A 20,478-nucleotide genomic window follows, 5' to 3' on the forward strand; every position below is an offset into this window, starting at 1 on the left:
GGGAAACATTGAGTGATCATCGTCATCACCATCATCATCATCATCATCATCAGAGTAACTTGGAGATCATGATTTAATGGAGGTGATGTAAATCTGGAACAAACTACAAGAACCCTGCAGGCTGAAGACTTTTCTTTTTGCTTTTAATTGAACTATTCATATCTCACACTGCTTTTATTCATGTGTTTTATACCTGTGTTATTCTATTTCAGCTGGTTTTATATTTATTTTACTATCTTTGCTTTTTATAATGTGTTTCTGCTGCACTATTTCCTAATGCTCTTCATGTCAGTCATTTTTGTAAAGCACTTTGGTTTGCCTTGTGTTGAAAGCTGCTATATAAATAAACCTGCCTTCCCTATGTTACAGTATGAATGCAATGTGGTTTAGAAGTCTGTTCATGTGCTTAGTGTGTGCAGGGATGCACAGACAGGTGCATGGAGGACGGATGTGAGGCGCTCATGGCTGCAGTGCATCAACATGCATATATAACGACAAAGAAAACTACAAAAAGTCAGTATCTACAGAACGACGCTAAAGACATAAAACTCAGCATGCCAACATTCCGTCACTACATGAACACAACGGTGGACAACAGGATGGACAGAGGGCATGGGGAACAGGTTCAAACAAACACAAATGCAGTCAGTTCCAGAGAACCAGAAGAGACACATCATGTGACTCCTAAAGCATACATGATGATGAGTTAGTTCACTGATCACGATGCAGGACAGGAGAGCTAGGGGGGGGATTCACGATGAGGTCGGGGTGGACTCGTTAATCTTACCTTGATAGTATTAAAGTTAGCCGTTGTTTGAACAGCCAAGCGTATATTCTATATTCAAAGGTAGATAAACATGGCAGAAAGAAGGGGGAAAGGAAGAGGTCAAGAGGCTGATGGAAACATCAAGGTCTGTCCTCTCCAAAGACCAATCAAGACACACTGAATTATGAATATCACACTGAATACACAAATATGACTGAGACATCTTGAGACGTAATTTAAATGAAACGTAGTAGCTCCAAGGCTTTTGGTTGTCTCACTGATGTTTCCTCATATTCCCTGAGGACAAATGTCTCTGGGCAGGATCACATTGATCCCAGAAGTGACACTCCAGGACCAAACATCAACACAATGCTGAACACTCATGCACAGTTCCAGTATCAGATCAAGATTGACAGGTTGTCAGACCTTTGCAGGTTATGCTGTTTTCCTAAAACACATGAAACAGGTGAGTCTGCAGACCAATGCAACACGAAGCTTACCTTCCATGGAGACGCTGTCTTGGAATCAGCTTCATCCTGTTCAATGGAAAGCTTTTGTTATTCCACAGTCATGCCTTCTTTCTTGTGATATCTACATATTTCTTTACTAACACAATGCATTTAATTGAGGAATGATCCTAACCTTGCCGGGAGCGGAACCAAGCATCTCTTGCTGCTGTTTATGGAAAAAACATGATCTCCATTTAATGACAGGTACAACCTAGAAGATAGCTCATGAAGTGTTTGTGGGGGAAGCAGAACTCACCTGAGCCTGGACCATAGGGGCCTCCTCCGCCATGAGGCCCTCAGACTCCAGCTCAGACGCCACTTTGTTGATGTCCCTCAGCCGAGACTCGTTGGCCTTCAGGTCCTGGAGCCAACAAGAGATCATCATCAGACATTTCTTGTGAGACAATCAGCAATACCAACATGAGATGAACACTGGTGATTTCATCCTTTAACCCATTTAAGCTGGGAAAGCGTTGCCGCATTTCAACCATTAAAACCGGGGACGCTGTTGCATCATTCTACCATTGAAGCTGGGAAAGCGAATACATAATTTTCTGGTACAAGAGCTCTGTGGTATTTTTTTTGCATTAATTATCGGCCTTTTGAAAATGCCAATGAAATGCATCAGAACATACACGTGGCATTGTTTGGATTTTTTTCCAGCAATCATGGCAGACTTATTCTACTGCGGAAGGAATTCTGAAGTTAGTGAAGGTAGTGATATTGACGATCTGCACAGCGCTGATGACATTATTGCTGACGACATTGAACTCGTCGAACCAATCGACCGGGATTTATGGTTAAGACATATGTTTGAAGACGGCGACGATGATGACCATGAGTTCGAAGGTTTTGAAACCGAGTGGAGGACGGAGAATTACCACTCTAATCCACAGAGTTCTTTCAACCGCACCCCAGGGGTGAAAGTCGATTTACCTGCAGAGGACACTCATGAAAGCCACAGCTGTAAGTTCTCAAGTACTTTTTGAATTTCGTTTCTATCTGCTACAGAGGCTGAGAAATCAATTATTTAGTAGGCGTTGACACAATTGCTGAATTTCCAGAAACACTTCAGGTTTTAGGGGGTTCTTCTAAAATCGCCCATACGTTTTACAGGCATTTTTTCCCGGCGTTTTAGGCCTAAATGGGTTAAATGACATATGGGGGCCTAGACTAGTTCAGATGTTTTTTAATGAGAGTCTGTAAGGAATGATATAGAATTTTCTGTATGGCCCTTTAGTTAGTAAGCTACTGCCTCCCCTCTCAAACCCCTGTCTCCTGCAGGCAGACGGCCTTGGAGCTTTAACATTCTCTCCTCACAGCTGTGCATTGGTATGACCCAGATTGTTGATACGGCTCTATTCAGCTTGCCAAAAACATACATAAAACAATCTCTTCTTCAGATGGAGGACAAAGCTGGCACACAGTGTCAGAGAGCAGTGAGGAAGTCTGGAGTCCATCTGATCAGGTGGAAGCTCCCTGGAGTCAGTCCCTCCCTGCCAGGAGCAGAGCTTGCAGTCCCATTTTTGAATCTTAATATTTTTCTTAGAAGTAGCTAAATACTTTTGACTGGGTGAGAGCTTCACAATAGAAGGTGTATAATTTTGTTGCTGCAGTAAATGTCTTTGTCAATTTTCTGGCTGTGACTTCTAATATATCTGCTGTCTGACATCACTTTGAGTTTTCCAGTGTTCTACTTTTGTCCTTGAGAAACCTATTCAATAAATGAGTAACAGAAGCTAGCGTATGGATGAGATGTCTTCAGCTTTCTGTAGAAGCAAGAGTTTTCAAAAGTGAGTAGACATTACCTTCTGGAAGTCGTCGAACTTCTTCTGCAGGACCTCCACCTGCTCCAGGTCAGAGCCCATCTCCTCGTTAGTGAGGGCACTCTCCTTTTCATTGATCCACTGCTGAAGCTCGTTGGCCTCGCGGAACAACATGAACTTCTTGCAGCTCTTCTCCAGCATGTCCTTTCGTTTCTCTCCCAGCTCCAACAGTGTGCCATACCTTCAAAAGGTGCAACCACAGATTCAAATCAGCGATGCGTCTTGAAAAACGTATCATCCCTTTTATACTGTGAGACTTTTTTTTGGGGGGGGGGGGGGGGGGCGGGGTCTGCTGATTTGTCCATGACTTGGCCAATGATCATTATTTCTCTGGTGGTATTCAAACACTACTGAAACCATCCGTCAAATAATTTATCTTTGGTAATCCATTGGTAAAGATGCTGGCTCAAGGTTTTTCTTCTCGTGTTGGGATTTGCTCGTTGCTTCTAATTGGAAATCTGTGGACTGTTGCTGACAAGCATTTTCAAGAGGTTGGGCCCTGGGACTATGTCTCGGAAATGCTCAGCTGATAATGAAAACATGTTTTGCTTGCAGCTTTAAATTCCTGACACTAAAGCAAGAGACACAACCAAAATTACAAGTAGGAGATACAAGCAGCATGAAAAACAGGCTGTGGTTTATAATGTGTGAGTGAGTAAACTTGATCTGCTCGGCAGGTTAATAACCGATAGCTGCCATTTGCCATGGCAGGTCAAAAGAAAACCTTCAGAGCTTTTACAAGTTAAGAAAACATCCTAAAGAAAAGTTTATAGTTTATTGTATATTCACCACTTGGACATGTCTTTCCCAATCGATTAAGCGTGTAGTTGGAGTTTAAAGATCATTATTCTCGGAGAGGTTTGGTTTTATTCTATTGGACTGGGTCAGTCACTTTTTTTATGGACTCTTCATCTTTATTTATCAATCTATCATTTATGTTCTATTCCATGCTATCATTTTTGTGATTCCACTAAAAGCGTGGAGAAGCTAGATGTTAAGGATCTTGGAGACATGAGGATCAGCAGACTTTCTGACTAGCATTATGAGGTATACAATAATGAATCAAAGCCACAACAGAACAGCTAATGACAGGAGAGAAAATGAAACATCAACATCCATAGGCAAGCCTGGGATGAGAAGGATGGTAAAGGTTTGCATGAGAGGTTCTTCTATCCCTGCACTGAATAGAAGAGGAGCGTGGAGTGAACACAGTGTCACAACAGGAGGGTTTCTGGGTTGGGGGGGATGTAAAACGGCGATGGTATTTAGCGGTATCACGATCACAAGAACACGCAGAGGGACGCGGGTTCCTACTCACAGCTCTTCCACCTGCTTCATGCGCACAGACACGCTGCAGGCCTCCTTGGTGACCAGCCTACTCAGAGGCAGGGCCAGTGCACAGCACATTATTAAAGGTGTTAGACAGAGCGAGAGGACAGCAGGAGACAAGAGAGAGACGCCAGGGAAAGGTCATTAGTGTTAGAAAACTGAACACAACATATGAGTGTAAAGAAAGGTTAAAGGGCAGAGAAAAGACTGAACACTTAAGAGGAAAAGTTAACATATCCAGAAGACACGTAGCATGTAGTGAGGTCACTCTGCTGTGAGGAGGAAGTGCTTACTGATTGTCTATCTGGTCTTGGCGCAGTGCGATGCTGCCGTGCTCATCCAGCAGGTTCTCCCTTGAAGAGGACTGGGTGGGGTCCAGCTTCTTCACATAGGCCGCAGGGACAAAGCCCTGGCGATCGTTCACCTCCACCTTCCACCAATCCTGCAACGGCAATGATGTTAGGACATTAATTGTGTATTTTTTTCTTTTTTATCTTTAATATGTTTTAATGCATGCTATGCTTGCTGGGTAATATTCAGCTGTCTTTGGCTCTTTTGTTGGGTTAATGTAGAAATTACAAATCAATTTAATTTACATAATATATGATTGCCTATTTGAGGGTTGAATGGCTTTTTGCTGAATGTTTGAAAATTGATGATTAATTAATCACTACAATGACTGACAAATGATTAAATAAGTGACTTAAAATGTTTATTTTTAATAGTAATGTTTCTGAACTCTGAGCGGCTTAAATTCCATTGTTTGAGTTGGTCCTGTTGTTGCAGTCTGAGGAGCAGTGCCTGGTCAGTTTGAGGTTTACCTTGTTGGTGCTGTTGAGCAGGGTGAGGATGTCCCCCTTCTTCATGGTGACTTCACGGGGGCTCTTCTCCTGGTAGTCGTACAGGGCCAGCACCAGCTCCTTCCCGGTCTCATCATCAGTTGGGGCCACTTGTTGCTGTTCAGTGGAACAAACATTTAGAGTCACCGATGATCTCGGTTTAAAACTGAGGAAGTCCACTGTTCCATCACTTCTTAAGTTTCTCCTTTTCTACCCCCCAGAACAATTTGCACAAAAGTGTATGTGACATCATTTCTTCAATATGTGTCTGTTTATTTCTGTTGCCTAGGGAAACTGTATATTGTAGAGTATACAAATGTATTATTAAGACACTTTAGTGATGTATGTTTTTTCTATTGCAATGTTGTATATGTTTGCTATTCATTTTTATTTTGAGTTTAATTATATTTGTATCTTATTCTATCTTTTGAATATTTGTAACTCATTTGTAATGCTTGAAAACACGGCTTCTGTGATAAAATAATTTGGGATGAATAAAGTATGTATCTTTCCATCCCTCTATCTATCTTCATTGCACATTCAAGTCCTGTTGTTTGAAACGTAGCATGTGCAGGGCTGAGGTGTGAAGAAGGGGTCTCACCCTGCAGGACTGAGCCTGCTCCTTCAGAGCGTGAATGCTGCTGCCGTAAGCACTCAGGTCAGACATCAGGGCCTCGTGCTTCTTCAGTAGCGCCTGTGGAAGACAAACTATTTAGCACCGCTGCATTTGTCTCAATGGATAAAAACTTGAAGCCTGTGCAACAAATGTTACATGATCATAGACAACACTAAAGGTGGGGACACAAAAAGATCAACATATGATGAACTTTATACGTGACATTGATACTCTGATATTTAGTTTAAACTCCTGGGTTCAGGTACCTCAGCAGAGTCCTCATCTTTGCCGTAGTCTGGGCTCCCCACGATGGGCTCCTTCTCCCTCATCCAGGACTCGGCCTCGTTAGCATCAGCAAAGTACTGCTGGGCCTGCAGAGAGTCCTCCAGGTCCTGTCTCCTCTGGGACGCCTTAGCCTTCAGCGTGTCCCAGCGTCCATGCAGCTCACCCAGCTTCCCCTTCACCTCCTCTGCGGCAAAGTGTCCTGGATCCACACACGAGTGATTAGCATTTTGGATAGTAGCACAATACTTCACCAGCTTCAGTCACATTCATCTGAGAGAAGACAGCAAACCAGGCTTTAAATTGTTACCTTCTTCCACCATGGCCTCTCCCTTCTGGGAGACGGCCTTAATGCGGGGCTCATGGCCAGTGATCTCCGCCTGCAGGGCCTGGTGCTTCTTCAGCAGGTTCTGGACACCAATCAGGTCTTTGCCTGAGGAAAACACGGAGGGACATTTTTCCTGAACCGGCCGTTTGAAGAGGACATCACTCATTTTTTTTTTAGCACTAGGAAATGTTTAGGATGTCATGATTCAAACAGAACAATTATTTTGGAATGTACCGTACTAAGGTTATAGAATTCAATTCATTTATGAAAAATGTAAGTATAGATGAAGTAATGAATAAAAACAAAGCTTCATCCGTAACACACTAATAGTAATAACAACAACACCAGGGAAAAAACTCTCGACAAAGAGAAGAGCCACTTATAGGCAGAGGTGCAGCGGTGATTGAAATAACGAAGAGAATATGTCTCACCTCTGTTAGTAGAGGCAGCAATGGGCTCTTTCTCGCGGATCCAAGTCTCCTCATCCTCCACATCTCTGAACAGCTGCTGCAGCCGCAGCGAGTCGGACAGCTTCTGCTTGCGTGCAGCCATGGGCTCGCGCAGACCTTCGTACCGCGACACTAAAGCCTCCTGTTTCTTGCGGATGTTGTCTGCATCAAAGTGTCCAGCTTCTTGGAACTGGCGAGCCTGGATAGTGATGCCATCAATGCGATCCTGGGGGATAATAATTCATACATCTGCCATTCAATCACTGTGTACCAAAACAGGATGAAAAAGGTGGAAGCCTCCATGAGGAATGTCTAGGGTACCTGGTGGGCTGCCACATCAGCCTCCAGCAGTGCATGCTTCTTCTGCAGGTTCTGGACACTGGTCAGGTCTTTCCCGTAGTCGTCTGAAGCCAGGTGTCCCTCCACTTCATACAGCCACAGCTCGATGTCCTCCACGTTCCTGTTGAACTGCTGCTGCTGGTTGGCCTCACGGAGCTTGATACCTTAAGTACCATTGAAGAAATACAATTCAATTAACAGTCGCAAATCATCTCTGACTGTTACCATAACGACAAAGAGGTGTGTAAGATTCTATTCTTGGTCTATTGCTCGTTATATTTTACATTAATGAAGAAATACCCAACTGTACTACGTTTTTATGCAGATGATAGCATTGTATACATGTCCCTTGTTCCACTCATTCAAACACATCCTTTGTCTGCCTTTCCTGTCATTCAATATTCATATTTATATCAAAGAATACAAAAAAAAACATTCCACCTATATTAACGTCCACCCAATTTAATATAGCAACCCATTTTTTATTTTTTCTTATTTCATTGGAGTGCTGTGACTAATACGCTTAGCACCTCCTTGCCCTGCAACACTTCAGAACTACTGTAACTGTTTTTAATTGATTATACTTGTTGCCTGATTGTTGCTGTTGTTTGGGTCTATATTTTGGTATGGTATGCTGGTTGGGCGATGTTTAATTGTGGTGTAATTATTGTCTTCGGTCTCAGATCTATCAATAAAGTTAGAAATGCCTATAGTTAAAACTTTCACATTTGCTAATTTGAAATGTGTACCTGGACGAGATCAAATCTATCCATACACTGTAACACATCCATATGATGATCAGATCTGTGCAGTTAAACAGAGGCAGCGCAGGATTTCCTCCAGCCGGTGGTACCTTTGAGCTCTGTGGCCTCCAGCAGTTTCTTCCACTGGGAGCCGACTTCCTCCATGCGGCCAGCCACCTCAGTGGAGGCGTAATGCTTTCCGTCAAGCAGCTCCTGGCCAGACTTCTGCAGGGCATCGATACGGCTCTGATTGGCTGCCAGCTCAGCTTCAAAAGCCTGGTGTTTCTGCACCTTGCCCTGCAGGTTGGAGGGGTCCTGTTGTCAAGAGAGCAGAAGCACAGAGGTCGGAAACAGTAAGGCAGGACACAGTGTAAGAAACATTTTCAAATGGAAGAAACTACTCCGCACAACTCGTTGATGAACTACCTTGTAAGCCTCATCTGTGGCGGTCTTCATCTTTTCGTTGATCCAGCTCTTGAGCTCATCAGAGTCCCTGAAGAACTGCTGCAGGTGGAAGGAGTCCTCCAGGGCAGCGCGGCGAGACTGAGCGCGCTCATGCAAGGCATTGCGGCGGCTGAGCAGCTATACATGTGTAAAGGAAGAGAAGACGTGTTGATTTGAGATCACATTTAGATAAATGAGAAGATAATACCGTCTGCATTCAGTGCTGATGTTTGAGGGGTTTGTTCATTTGAGCATGAGGCAGTAGATGAAGCTTCACTGGTACTTACAGCATCTCTGCGAGTAGCAACGTCCTCTTTGGCATAGTGGTTGTTCTGGATCAGTTTGGTAGCAAACTCATCCAGGGCCTGGAGATTTACAAGAAAAAGATATTTATATTGTATTCTATTTCATAAAAGGTACAACTGCAGAGCAAACTGTGTAAAATATGTGGTTGATTCTACAACATCCATGCAGTAGTCATAATATTCTTGCTCAAATACTGGAAGGTGAATTGTGTAATTGGACAAACTGTATTCACTTACGGTGATCTTTTCTTCCTGGGCACTGAGGGACTTCTCAAAGTCCTCATGTTTCTTCAGCAGGGCCTCTACACTGTCCAGGGAGTCCCCCAGGTCTTCATTGAGGAGGAAAGCCTACACAATACACATGCATCATTAACAAGTAGCTCTTCACAGCAACTAGGAGATACACACAGGTAAATCAGCTCCTGGAAAAGGTTTTGGTTTCAGTTGCTGTGTCCGGTTACCTCTTGTTTGCTCATCCAGTTGTCAACTTGCTCAGTGTCCCTGTAGAAGAGCTGCAGGTCCATGCACTGCTCATACTGCTGCCTGCGGACCTCCCACAGCTCCAGCAGGGACTCCTTCTCCGAGGAGAGGATGCCCAGCTGTGCAAAGCACACCATAGTCAACATGTTAATTCATGGTCAATGGGAAAGTGCCGGTATAGCTAGTTATAAGACAAAAGAAGGAAATCATGATAATTGTACCTTTTCCTTGACCTCCTCAGAGGCGTAGTGTCCTGTATTGAGTAATGCTTGGCCAGCTTCATCAGTGGATCTGAAACTGTCTTCATGGGCATCAATCTCTCCCTGATAAACAATGAGAAGAATGTTGCGTGGTGTTTTTCAGCTTTTAAAGGAGAAATCTAAAAGTGATACAAATGCTGAGGTGTATTACGAGAGATTTTACCTTGTGCTCCTGGTGGCGGTCGAGCAGAGCCTCAGCTCCAGCCACGTCATTGGCCAGTTCGTCAGCATTGATCAGAGCTTTCATCTCCGTCACCCAGCTGGTCAGATCCCTGAAGTCAGCAGTGAAGCGCTGCAGCCTGAGAGGAGACACAGAGGGTGAGGCAGAGACATGTTGAACAGGGCTGCACTCTGTATACTGATTCAATATCTGCTAATATAAGAAGAAGCGGTTCTAAAAAACACAACGCGTGTTACCGATAGGAGTCATTGAGACGGGCATGGCGCTCTGCAGCCAGAGTGCGGATCTGTTCCCAGTTGGTGATGAGTTCGTCCTTCTTCAGGTGGATCTGGGAGGCGTTTTGGGGATGTGTCTGCTGCAGGCGCTCTGCATCTCCACCCAGTGTGTTGACCTGTGGAAGGGGAGACAAAAGGGAGAGAACCAGAAGTTGAGACCAGGTTTTTCCCTTCATGGCTGTGCTGTTATGTGTAGCTGTTTGTAAAGCTTCTTCCTGCCTTATCCTCCAGAGCAGCCAGGTCTCTCTCCAGACCCTCGTGTTTGCGAAGCAGAGCCTGCACACTGGCCAGGTCACGGCCAAAGTCATCAGAGGCCATCAGCTGCTCCTTCTCCTTGATCCAGCTGATGGTCTCATCCACATCCCTGTTGTTAGGATACAACACACAGGTGAGTGTCAACAACATACCATGTGACCTGTAAACATCACTGAAGATAGTAAGGGCCTGTGTGCACATGGCGCTGTTTTTCAATTGATTGAAATAAAGCGTTGGCTTTTGGAAACAGCCACCTTCAGAAAAAACGCTTCTGTTTGGCTGTGTTGGTCTGAAGAAAACCATCATAACAAAGACTGAAAAGGCTGTTGTTAGAGAAGATGTGAACAGAAGAGGGGGACATCTGATGTTGTTGCCGGTGAGGGTGTGACTTTTATCGCCCTCCTCCCTCACCATATGGCTGTCAGACTGAGCGGTGACAAGTTCTTTCATACAAAATGTGAGAGCAAATGGTGCTCATAGTGGCAAAACAACATTGGACCAGACTGCTCACCTGTTGAAGCGCTGCACCTCAGCCGCCCCAAACAGCCGGCCCTGTCTCTGCTGGGCCAGGCCCTTGAGGCGTTGCCAGGCGGCGTTCACCTCGTCCTGCTTGCGGACGATGAGCTCCGCCTCAGGGTGGGCTTCCTGTATCAGCTTGGCTGCCAGCTGGTTCACCTCGTTAACACGCTCCTCGTGCGCAGCCAGGTCCGTCTGAAACTCCTCAAACTTCTTCTGCAGCAGCTCCACGTGCTCCAGGTCCTGGCCCAGCTCCTCCGAGGTGGCCATGGTCTCCTACAGGTGGAAGAGGAACAGTTTCAGGAGTTTCAGTAGCTACCCTGTTATTAATGATTACATGTTTTTACAAGGAATGTAAAGATTGTTTCGAATCATAAAGCTTTTCCTAAAATTATAGCTAATATTTCTGACATGAGCGAAAGGACTAAGGTTCAGATAAGAAATATATATCTTTAGCAGTGGTGAAGAAAGTTTCCATTCTGACCTTGTCACTGATCCAGTCCAGGGCATCTTCACACTCTCGCAGGTACTGGACCAGCTTCTGGGCCTGCAGGAGGCGCATGCCCTTCTCCTTGGTCCTCATCAGTAGGAGGTCCCAGAGGCGGTGCAGCTCCTCCAGACGAGTCTAGTGACCAACAGGGAGGGGGAGAGGTTTTCAAAAAGAAATTGCAAAGGGGGAAATATGAAAAATGAAAATAAGTAGAAAGGTCAAAGATACATTTCCATTAATATTCCCAAGAAAAGAGTCCAAAGCACCAATATTAAACACATGCAATACAAAGTTAATGTCTAAGTATATTTCCTAAGAACAGAATGACAGGAAGGGGAAGATTTCAGCAAAGAGCCGGAACTGGAAGAGTTTTCACAGCACTCTACAGTCACACAGCTCATCACCTACTTGGATATACTCTCCCATAACCACACTTGTAACTATGGGTCTCTGTTGTGTCCGGTAAGGCGTGTAGGACTAAATCAGACGGAGCAGGTTAACGGTGGGCAGGATGTTCAGGAAACATGCATGAGGTTTAGGCTAGCTGAGGCAGACGTGTTATTGTTTTCCTGTAGACACTGATTACATTGCTGTCCTTCAACTCCTTCACCTTCTTAAGACTTTGAAATTCAAACCATTATATTATCATAATCAAATTTCCATTAAGTTAAATTGTTTTGTTTAAAGCATGCTCAATGAAGATGAACAGAGACTGCGTGCTCACTTTTCATGTCAACGTAAACAGATGTATAGCTCCAGTCTACGGTCACATGGAGCAGAGGACCACATCACACACTGCTGCGATGGGGCCCAAACAGTTAAATATGAACTACATGATTTAAGAGTTAGTGTTTGTGTGTTTGCCACGGACAGACTGCTCCTCTGCGCCATGTTGTTCTGACAGCAGAGACCGCGGCGCTCTGCTGACAGCCAGACTGAACCCATGTTGGTCAGTGTGAGCCTTACTCGGATTGTCTCCGAGGAGAAGTGGCCCTCGGTGATCATCAGGTTCCCAGTATCATCCAGTTTGATGATGGCCCCCGCGTTCGCCTGGACTTCAGCCTCAAAGGCCTGATGTTTCTGCAGCTTACCCTGAGAAACAGGAAATACAGAGATGAAACACATTACTGTGAGCTAAGGATTCTGGGATAGTACCATGTCCTCAGAGGAAGCAGGGGACTCACCTGCAGGTTTGAGGGGTCCTTGTAGTTCTCATCGGAGGCAATCTGTAGCTTCTCCTGGATCCACTTCTCCAGCTCATCGGCATCACGGCGGAAGAACTGGAAGCGGTAAGAGTCCTCCAGCTTGGTGCGCCGCATGATGGACAGCTCCTTGAAGCGGCGGTAGCGGTCCAACACCTGCTGCCGACGCTCCTGGATGTCCTCGGCTGTCTCCAGCACTTTTCCCCCTGCGGTGTCCATTTTCTGGAAACACACCATAAAAGCACTCATAAGCAAGTAGAACAGAATTAAAGAGGAGTTCATCTGAGGGATATCAGAAGATCTCAGGCCATAAAATGGAAAACAGTGACTTAAATGTGGAACATAAAAACAAGCCATGTACTCATAAAGTAATAGGGCTCTCCTTTGTGGGGACAATTTGAATAAAGTTCATTCACGATTCATGATATACGTTCATAAGTATTATGGGCTTTCCTTGAAGAAACTTGCAGCCCCAGATCAATATACAATGGGACAGGAACTTGGCTTGGAAAAACACGGCAGGATATAAAGACTATTTGCCAAAATAAAATTCCTCGTCCTGTCTCAAGCTGAGCAACCAAACAGCGCAAACAGTAAAATGTCAAAGGGGGGTTGGGGTGGAAATTCCACATGGGTGCTAACTGTTTCTAGGCTACACTACACAATGGGATCGCTGCAGTCAGCTTTTCTGTCCACTGCGCCCGGCCCCATGGTCAGTGGGACTGTGGCTCATTCCTAGCTAGCAAGTTAAAACATGACAGATTAGATCTTACAGGACATTCAAACCAGTTTCCTTTCTTAAAATGAAGTCAATCGAGTACGGTCAGCACAGGCTGAAGAGCGGCGCGGGAAAACACTTCTTAAACACAATTAAAAACGAATCATCAGGGAAATAATCAGGGTGTTGGTGATTTCACTAGGATGTAGCTGTCACCCTGCATTTGTTTGGTGGCTATTCAGAGGTCATGTATAATAATACATGACCTCTGAATATATTGGAATTCATGATTTGTTTCCGTGCCAGACCCCACCCTTAAAAAGACGGACACGAAGAGGAAACTAGAGAGATACTGATCTGTCCATCCAAACCAAGGTCAACCGGACCTAAGAACAATAGTTGATGTCCGAGCTGAGTGCAGGGTGGAGGGGGGGAGGAGTCTGGCAGGCCTTAACGTAAATGAATGTGGGTTTTTGTCGATGTTGCAGATCAGACAAAAAGCAAAGGATGGATGATAGTGTCCTGGTCCATGTTTACACTCAATGGGAGGATTAGTGGCATCAGCAGGGCAGTTGCTTTTTAACACCATGAGCTCCCCGACAAGAGAGCACACACACACACACACACACACACACACACACACACTGCCCGAAAAACTGACAGTCCAGAATATTAGACAGCACCCCTCCCCCAACCCCTGAATTGCCCCAGTTCACAGAGAGCTTAATGTTCAGAGGGATTTAACTGACCTCAACCTTATTCTGCAGAGTGATGTCACCTAAAGGGGACACACTACCTCTAACTTAAACATCAAAAGGTTTGGCATCACTAATAATGTTTGTTTAAATTATTATTCTGTTGTAACTGCTTTCAAACCAGAACCTAAAGCAAAAGTGTAGAATTAACGTACGGTATTGAGAAATGAGTCTCATATTACAGAATTGAACACAAATATAGCTCTGCAAAAATTAAGAGACCACTTTAGCATTATCAGTTCTCCGGTTTTACTATTTGAGTTAAATTATTCTTCTTTTTTTTGTATTCTATTCTATAAACTACTGACAACATTTCTCTGTGTTGGAATTCAACAGACACTGGAATGGCTGCCAAACATGTAGAGATAAAGATTTTTAAAAATGTGGAGTAGTCGCTTCAGTTTTTCATTAAAAATATCTCAAATATTCTACGGGGCTGCGTCCTGTTCTCTCACAGCTCTATATACAGCTCATATACAGCTCTGTAACTGCTGATAGCGCCTCCTCACATGTTGTACAAGTAGATAACAGCATTCCCTCTTCACCTCACTGCTCCACTGCGGGGGGTTTCAACTCTCTCGAGAAAACACCCACACACACATCATCATATCAATATCAGCCAGCAGTCCTGATGGTTTCTCTTCTATTAATGGAGATAGTAGTCATATAAAGCTCCTTCCCTTTCTCCAGTCTCATAGAGAAAGCGTAGGCATGTTTAGAATGTAAAGCTGGGTTGGAACCTGGTACCCTCCCAGCATGTGACCACCCTCATCACCACCCTGACAAAGTCCAATTTCAAACAGGCAGCCAATGCTTTAAACAGCTCTCTGGTAGGGAACTAATATGCATATCCTATGTTGTATATGGATCTATATTAGGACTCCTTGAGCAAACTTGGCAACCAGAGCTGTAGCTGAAACAATAACTTAAGGAATTTGAGCAACTAGATAGAACTGCTCCGCCTGCCTAGCTACGTCACAGCGTTAACAACAGGTGCCTGCTAGGATCATAAAGGAAGGGTAATGGTTGATCAATTAACTCCATAAAATGACTGTCCAAAACGTACTCGATAATTCATAAATGGTCTTTAACAAGGTCTCTGTGCTTTCCTCCCTGGATTAAACAAAAATCAGAACCCTTAAACTTATATTCAGCAAATTGCTAATGATCCAAACCCGCCTTAGGATTGTACACGGTAGAAGTCAAAGAGTAGACCACAAATAGATTTTAAAGCTGAACTCAAGTCCGAAAACACTTTACTTCAGTACTAAAACGAGCGGGTTGGCTAAGTACAGAATGAGTGAAGTGATCTAGAGCATTACTATTAGCATGAGGAAGACTACACCCCGCCATTAGAGCCTCTGATAACACCGCAAACTCTCCAGCAGACTAATTCATGGCGTTGGCTTTACCAGAATCCTCCGTCATCACATGAGTTCCACAGAGGAGCGATGAAGTAATTCACTTCAACTCCCAGTTACTATGGTGAACCATCTATGTGATACAAGTCATACTGACATCAGGCTGGGAGGATGGAAGCTCAAGGAATTTGCAGGAAATGGGGAGTCTCATGAGAGCAGGGAAGCTGATTTCCTTTACTTAAGAGGGGAAAGGATGAAGACGATGACGTCACAGCAAAAACACGGCGTTTCCTTTTCAAACCAGCTGAAAGTGTTAGTACGCTATCTGAAATTCACTTCATATGGAATATACCATAAAAAGCTAATAGAAAACAAGACCAATTCAAGCTGTATTTTCTGAGCTCCTACCCTGCCATTCATTAAGTCAAACTCATCTTTCAATAATACTCCTGATGGAATGATAACTAGCTGGTATCCATGTCAGATTTTGAAATGCACCTTTCATTTTCATTTAAAATATGAAGCAATACAGTCAAAATAAACATTGGTCTGTCATAGAGAGTGTATGGCGTCATTCACCAACCCATCAGGATAGTACTGGCTCAGAATGAATTAAGGCCAAGTGACAAATACATGTCCAATTCAGATCAGCAGCCACTTACCAACACCTCATGACATTCAAATGAATCAAAATACTACATTTTGATTCATACTAAGAAATCAGCGGTGATAGTTTGACGGGATGAAAACAAGAAACCAAATCCTACCCACATCAGAAACTGCTTGTGAGGATCCTCAGGTTCTTCTTGTGTCTGGTTCTGATCAGAAGGCTACATCTGTGACGGAGTCTGCAGCGATGTGTACCTCCATATCAGGGTGGTAATGACCGAAAAGCAGACTCATCCACTCCGCAGCAGACAGACGCAATGCACCTGCAGTGACTCTGCTGTACTGAAGAGCAAGCCAAGACGCAGCCAAGCCCATGCGCATCTCTCTCCTCTGTAACCCCTGCCCCCACCCCCCCTCTAGCTCTCTCTTCTTTACTCAGCAAAACAGCATGACCACTGCCCAACACTGTTTTCAAATCTCTTTTCCTATACAGACTAAAAGACACACACAAACATTCTGACAAATATGGATGATCCGTTGAGTTAGGGTTCATTTCAGGTTGCCGTTGATGTTGTGGGTCTGTGGAGCCGATACTGTGTAGGGTACAACATTGATCTCACAACCAGGAAGAAGCATCAGCAGTAAGTAGTCTGAGCAGGAAGATGCTTTTACAGGAAGCATTATGTTTGAAGTTCATCATGATAATGTTTCAGAAGTCAATACAATCAATGAGAAATGCACATTTGAGAAAGAAAACAACCGGACCCTCCCATGCAAGCAGAGTCTCAAAATGTCTGGACAGAAGTGAAGAGCCGAACCAGAATAACACGAGCTAGCAGTAGGCTATTGTCCGGTATCTGAGGACAACAGACAGACGGAGGGAGAGGGCTGTTATTTCTCATTTGTGTCATGTCATCATGGAGTTATAATGAATAAAGATTTCCTGGTTGTGTTCGGTGAAGAGAAATATGTAGGTGTTTATTCTCTGTAGCACAGGCCTTGGCAAATAGAAACATCCATATGACTGTTCAAATGCTGCAAGTTATCAATATTACTCAGCATTTCAAAGGTGGGTGCCAAATGACTGCAGACCTGACCATGCAGAAACAACTGGCCCACTCCTCCTCAAATGGATTCCTAACGTTATTACATGCAATACTAAAGGTTGACTTTGCATTGCATGCAAGCACAGATAAGCGTTTTCATTTCCTGTTGCCCAAGTCCAAATAAAACAATAATGTAAAAGGAAACAAAGCTCCATTTTAGTTTAGGAGTGGCAGTTGTACAATGGAGACTCATTTCCATGGATGCAATCAACTGATGGTATTACAATCCAAGTAAAATGGGGCAGTGAAGGAGGACACTTCAGTTTCTCTGGGAGTATCTGGGAAGTATTTTAGGTGGCTGTCCTATTTCGCTTCCACGTTTCTGAATCCCAGCATCATTATGGCAGGATCCAGCGCTTACGCCTACTTGTAGTCTGAATGAGTGGAAACTGTCTTTGTACCAAACTAAAAAACAGTTCATTCATTCATTAATACCGAGTTCATTCCTGTTTCCTGTTGTTGTCATTTAACATGTGTCTGGCTTTAATGTGATGTAACAGCCACATAACAAATGTAGGCCAGGTCATTGAGCAGTGCAAGGACTACAGTCATCACTGAATGGACGACAAAAAGCTGTACTCACAAAGCCACGCTCTAAGCCTGTCAAACAGCAGTACTGCTGAAAAACTCTACCAAGGACATGGCCTAGGCCCACAAAATATCCCTCACTGTACTATTAAAACACAACTTTTCAATGGATTTGTTTGGGAAAACATTTTATGAACCCTGTTTGAGTAACTGTTAAAGATAATTATTATATTACGCCACATTTCTAGACAATAACATTCAACACATTTAAATTACTTGACTATATATAAAATAAAAGCCCATGCATAAGTTTGGGATCTCCAAATCAATGTTTACATAGCATTATTTGATTCTTAACAAAAACAATGCTACTCCGTTTGGTCCTTATCTTGAATACTGCTGCTTCCTATCTGAATTCTATTTACAAGTGGAGGCCAGTTGGTATGTGAAGCATGTGGCACCACCCTGACAGAGCCAGTTGTCCGGACAGTCAGCTGCAGAAGTGTGAAAATGCTTCTCCACCTTATCAGACGGCACCCAACTGTGTTTAAGCAAACTAACCATCTTTACATAAAATACATTCTGACATACCAGTGTTTTCATAGACATGGTCAACTCCATGACCACATACTGCTAGCTACTGACTGGTGGAAAGTAACTAAATACATTTACTCAAGTATTGGACATATTTTACTTTCCATTTAAAAAGGTACTGCATGCTTCTGATCCACAACATTTTAAAGGCAAAACGTTTATTCCACTCCATTTATTTTAACACAGTTACTAGCTACTTTGTACTGATATGATGGAATGGCATAATGCAGTACTGTGCTACTAATCTACATAGTGTTTCTAGTGATTACATTTGGTCCACATTGAAAAACTACAATGCTTACACAACAACAGGATAATATAGTAACCATAACATTTGAATACTGTGAAAAGATCTGCTCTGCATAGTGAGTACTTTTTAATGCTTGAAGTATATTTAGCTGATAATACTTCTGTCCTTATTATAATTATGTAATGGGCCATTGTGCAGAATGTGTATTTTTACTTTGTATACTTAAATCAGAATCAATTCCTTCAGAAAAAGATCTGAGGAGTTATTCCAACACTGTCTTCTGACAATGCAAACTGTCTCATAAAATGTTGATGCATTTGATAATGTGCTACAACCAAAGCACACACATGTTATTAGCATGGAGTGTGTAAAGGTTATTACAGTGTTCCAGCAGACGGGCTGACAGCTGGGCCGGGTCCGGAGCCCTCTGCTCTGGGCGGATCCCTTCAGACAAGGCCGACCAGCTAATGCAGCCACCAACATAACTTGGCCATTTTTAATCGAATTGCACTTCATTAATTGATTAAAAACTCAGGATCTACAGACTGGGATTGAACGAGCATGACATTGAGTGTTGGTGTATCAGCTTTGGTTTGTGAAAATCTCACTAACGTCATCAGACGAGCTAACGGTAGCTGATCAGGCTAGCAGCGCCTGACAACCCCTCGGGGTATGTTCGCTGAGGTGAACATTTAAATGCCTTAAACCAGTCTTTTCCGAGTTTTAAAATGACACTTTCAATACGGAACAGAGCCTATTATGCAAGCAGTCCCCATATGAACATGTTGCCCTATTCGCCGCAGGATGTTAGATTCTAATGCAGGCGGTGTCGTGTATTATAGTGGCTAATATAACCATTCAGATGGATAGTATATTAAGCACAGACAGCATTTGGGATACCTTAAGAAAGTCGTATATCGCTTTTACCTATCACACTTTAATAAACATGCAACAATAGAAATGCTTGGAGCTAGCTAAACTTAGCCACTGAGCTAGCGAACCCGTAGCAGCCGGGGAACTCAAATTCGATAAACAGAGTAAGGAAACGGTCAGTAGGGAAGCACACTCTCAAATGTGCAATGAGTCTGATTCTGAATGATCCATTTCAAGAGCATGTAAACATATTTCATACCTCGGGTTGTTTGAAAGAGCTTTCAAAGTGGTTGTCCAGGCGGATCGACGAAGAAGATGCGATACTGCTCTCTGGGATGGGTGTGTTTTTTCCTCAGCCAAACGTGACGTAATTCTCTGCAGCTGTACGGAAACAAACGAACAACACCGAACGCACCCGAAGCTCTTAGACCCTGACACCCTCAACTTTACAATACATTACATTTCATTTATCTGACGACTACCACCCTGCAGATACATTAGCTTTCAATAAGCCAAACCATTGTAAGTGTTACTGCATTTGCTTCGAATAAGCCAAACATTTATGCTACCTTAAGAAGTTTAAAAAATGCACCCAAAAAAAGATTATATGTTTGTTTTCTTTAAATGTTCAGCAGGTATAGGGTTTTTGAAACAACTCAGCGTTTGTTGAATATTATAACGTTAAGGTGGTGGGTTGTTTTAAATTTTTAGACCATACTATTAAAACATTAAAATATTGAAGAATACGTAATTAGACATACACTTATTGAAACACTGAACACAAATATACTTTGTAAGAAAAACATTGGATAAGGCACCGCATATTGTTGGAGTGTTCATTTAATTCTGAAACATTGTGCTCTTATTCCTCACACCTCAGCTATCTTCTTAAGTCAGAATGCACTGTAACATATCATCTTCTCCCTGCAGCCAGCAACATCTGAGGGAATCAGCTGACTACCACAAGGGTGTATCAGACAATACACCATCAGTTCATAAGCTGGAACATATTGGTTGATACCTTATATTGCTTAATGAATTTCCATTTACAACTCTGTTAAGTTAAACCAGTTTGTCTTAAATCTTCACAATTTATTTTTTATTGACTTTAACTTGGTGTTAATTTACACAAGTCTTCCGAAGCGTTGCTCAACATTGACACACCGTTGTGCTGAGGCTGCCCATAGTAAGTATTGCAGCAGCTGCTACAGGACACTAACATCTGTGATGATTGATTGAAATCTTTTTTT

The 20,478-nt window shown here is 43.3% G+C and overlaps 1 protein-coding gene across 5 annotated transcripts in view; it reads right to left on the reverse strand.

Annotated features, from left to right (window-relative positions):
• Positions 1 to 19,572, reverse strand: part of sptan1 (spectrin alpha, non-erythrocytic 1) — a 34,793-nt gene extending 15,221 nt beyond the window's left edge. For 2 of the 5 annotated variants that reach the window (XM_063889133.1, XM_063889132.1), the window contains exons 1-27: positions 19,488 to 19,572; positions 12,417 to 12,656; positions 12,199 to 12,324; positions 11,227 to 11,367; positions 10,738 to 11,018; positions 10,191 to 10,335; positions 9,933 to 10,087; positions 9,679 to 9,814; positions 9,477 to 9,578; positions 9,237 to 9,374; positions 9,013 to 9,123; positions 8,758 to 8,835; positions 8,453 to 8,608; positions 8,137 to 8,341; positions 7,266 to 7,447; positions 6,927 to 7,170; positions 6,478 to 6,600; positions 6,152 to 6,369; positions 5,871 to 5,963; positions 5,252 to 5,386; positions 4,724 to 4,872; positions 4,420 to 4,476; positions 3,084 to 3,282; positions 1,532 to 1,636; positions 1,409 to 1,441; positions 1,267 to 1,302; positions 788 to 835 (exon numbers count right to left, since the gene is read on the reverse strand). In XM_063889133.1, the coding sequence (XP_063745203.1) occupies positions 788 to 835; positions 1,267 to 1,302; positions 1,409 to 1,441; positions 1,532 to 1,636; positions 3,084 to 3,282; positions 4,420 to 4,476; positions 4,724 to 4,872; positions 5,252 to 5,386; positions 5,871 to 5,963; positions 6,152 to 6,369; positions 6,478 to 6,600; positions 6,927 to 7,170; positions 7,266 to 7,447; positions 8,137 to 8,341; positions 8,453 to 8,608; positions 8,758 to 8,835; positions 9,013 to 9,123; positions 9,237 to 9,374; positions 9,477 to 9,578; positions 9,679 to 9,814; positions 9,933 to 10,087; positions 10,191 to 10,335; positions 10,738 to 11,018; positions 11,227 to 11,367; positions 12,199 to 12,324; positions 12,417 to 12,653 (3,633 nt within the window). In that variant the 5' untranslated portion in view covers positions 12,654 to 12,656; positions 19,488 to 19,572. The remainder of the gene's footprint in view (positions 1 to 787; positions 836 to 1,266; positions 1,303 to 1,408; positions 1,442 to 1,531; positions 1,637 to 3,083; positions 3,283 to 4,419; positions 4,477 to 4,723; positions 4,873 to 5,251; positions 5,387 to 5,870; positions 5,964 to 6,151; positions 6,370 to 6,477; positions 6,601 to 6,926; positions 7,171 to 7,265; positions 7,448 to 8,136; positions 8,342 to 8,452; positions 8,609 to 8,757; positions 8,836 to 9,012; positions 9,124 to 9,236; positions 9,375 to 9,476; positions 9,579 to 9,678; positions 9,815 to 9,932; positions 10,088 to 10,190; positions 10,336 to 10,737; positions 11,019 to 11,226; positions 11,368 to 12,198; positions 12,325 to 12,416; positions 12,657 to 19,487) is intronic. The other 3 variants (XM_063889136.1, XM_063889135.1, XM_063889134.1) reach the window with 2 other exon arrangements.
• Positions 19,573 to 20,478: the final 906 nt, after the last annotated feature.

The sequence above is a fragment of the Eleginops maclovinus genome, chromosome 8, assembly GCF_036324505.1.
Source record: "Eleginops maclovinus isolate JMC-PN-2008 ecotype Puerto Natales chromosome 8, JC_Emac_rtc_rv5, whole genome shotgun sequence".
Taxonomy (NCBI): domain Eukaryota; kingdom Metazoa; phylum Chordata; class Actinopteri; order Perciformes; family Eleginopidae; genus Eleginops; species Eleginops maclovinus.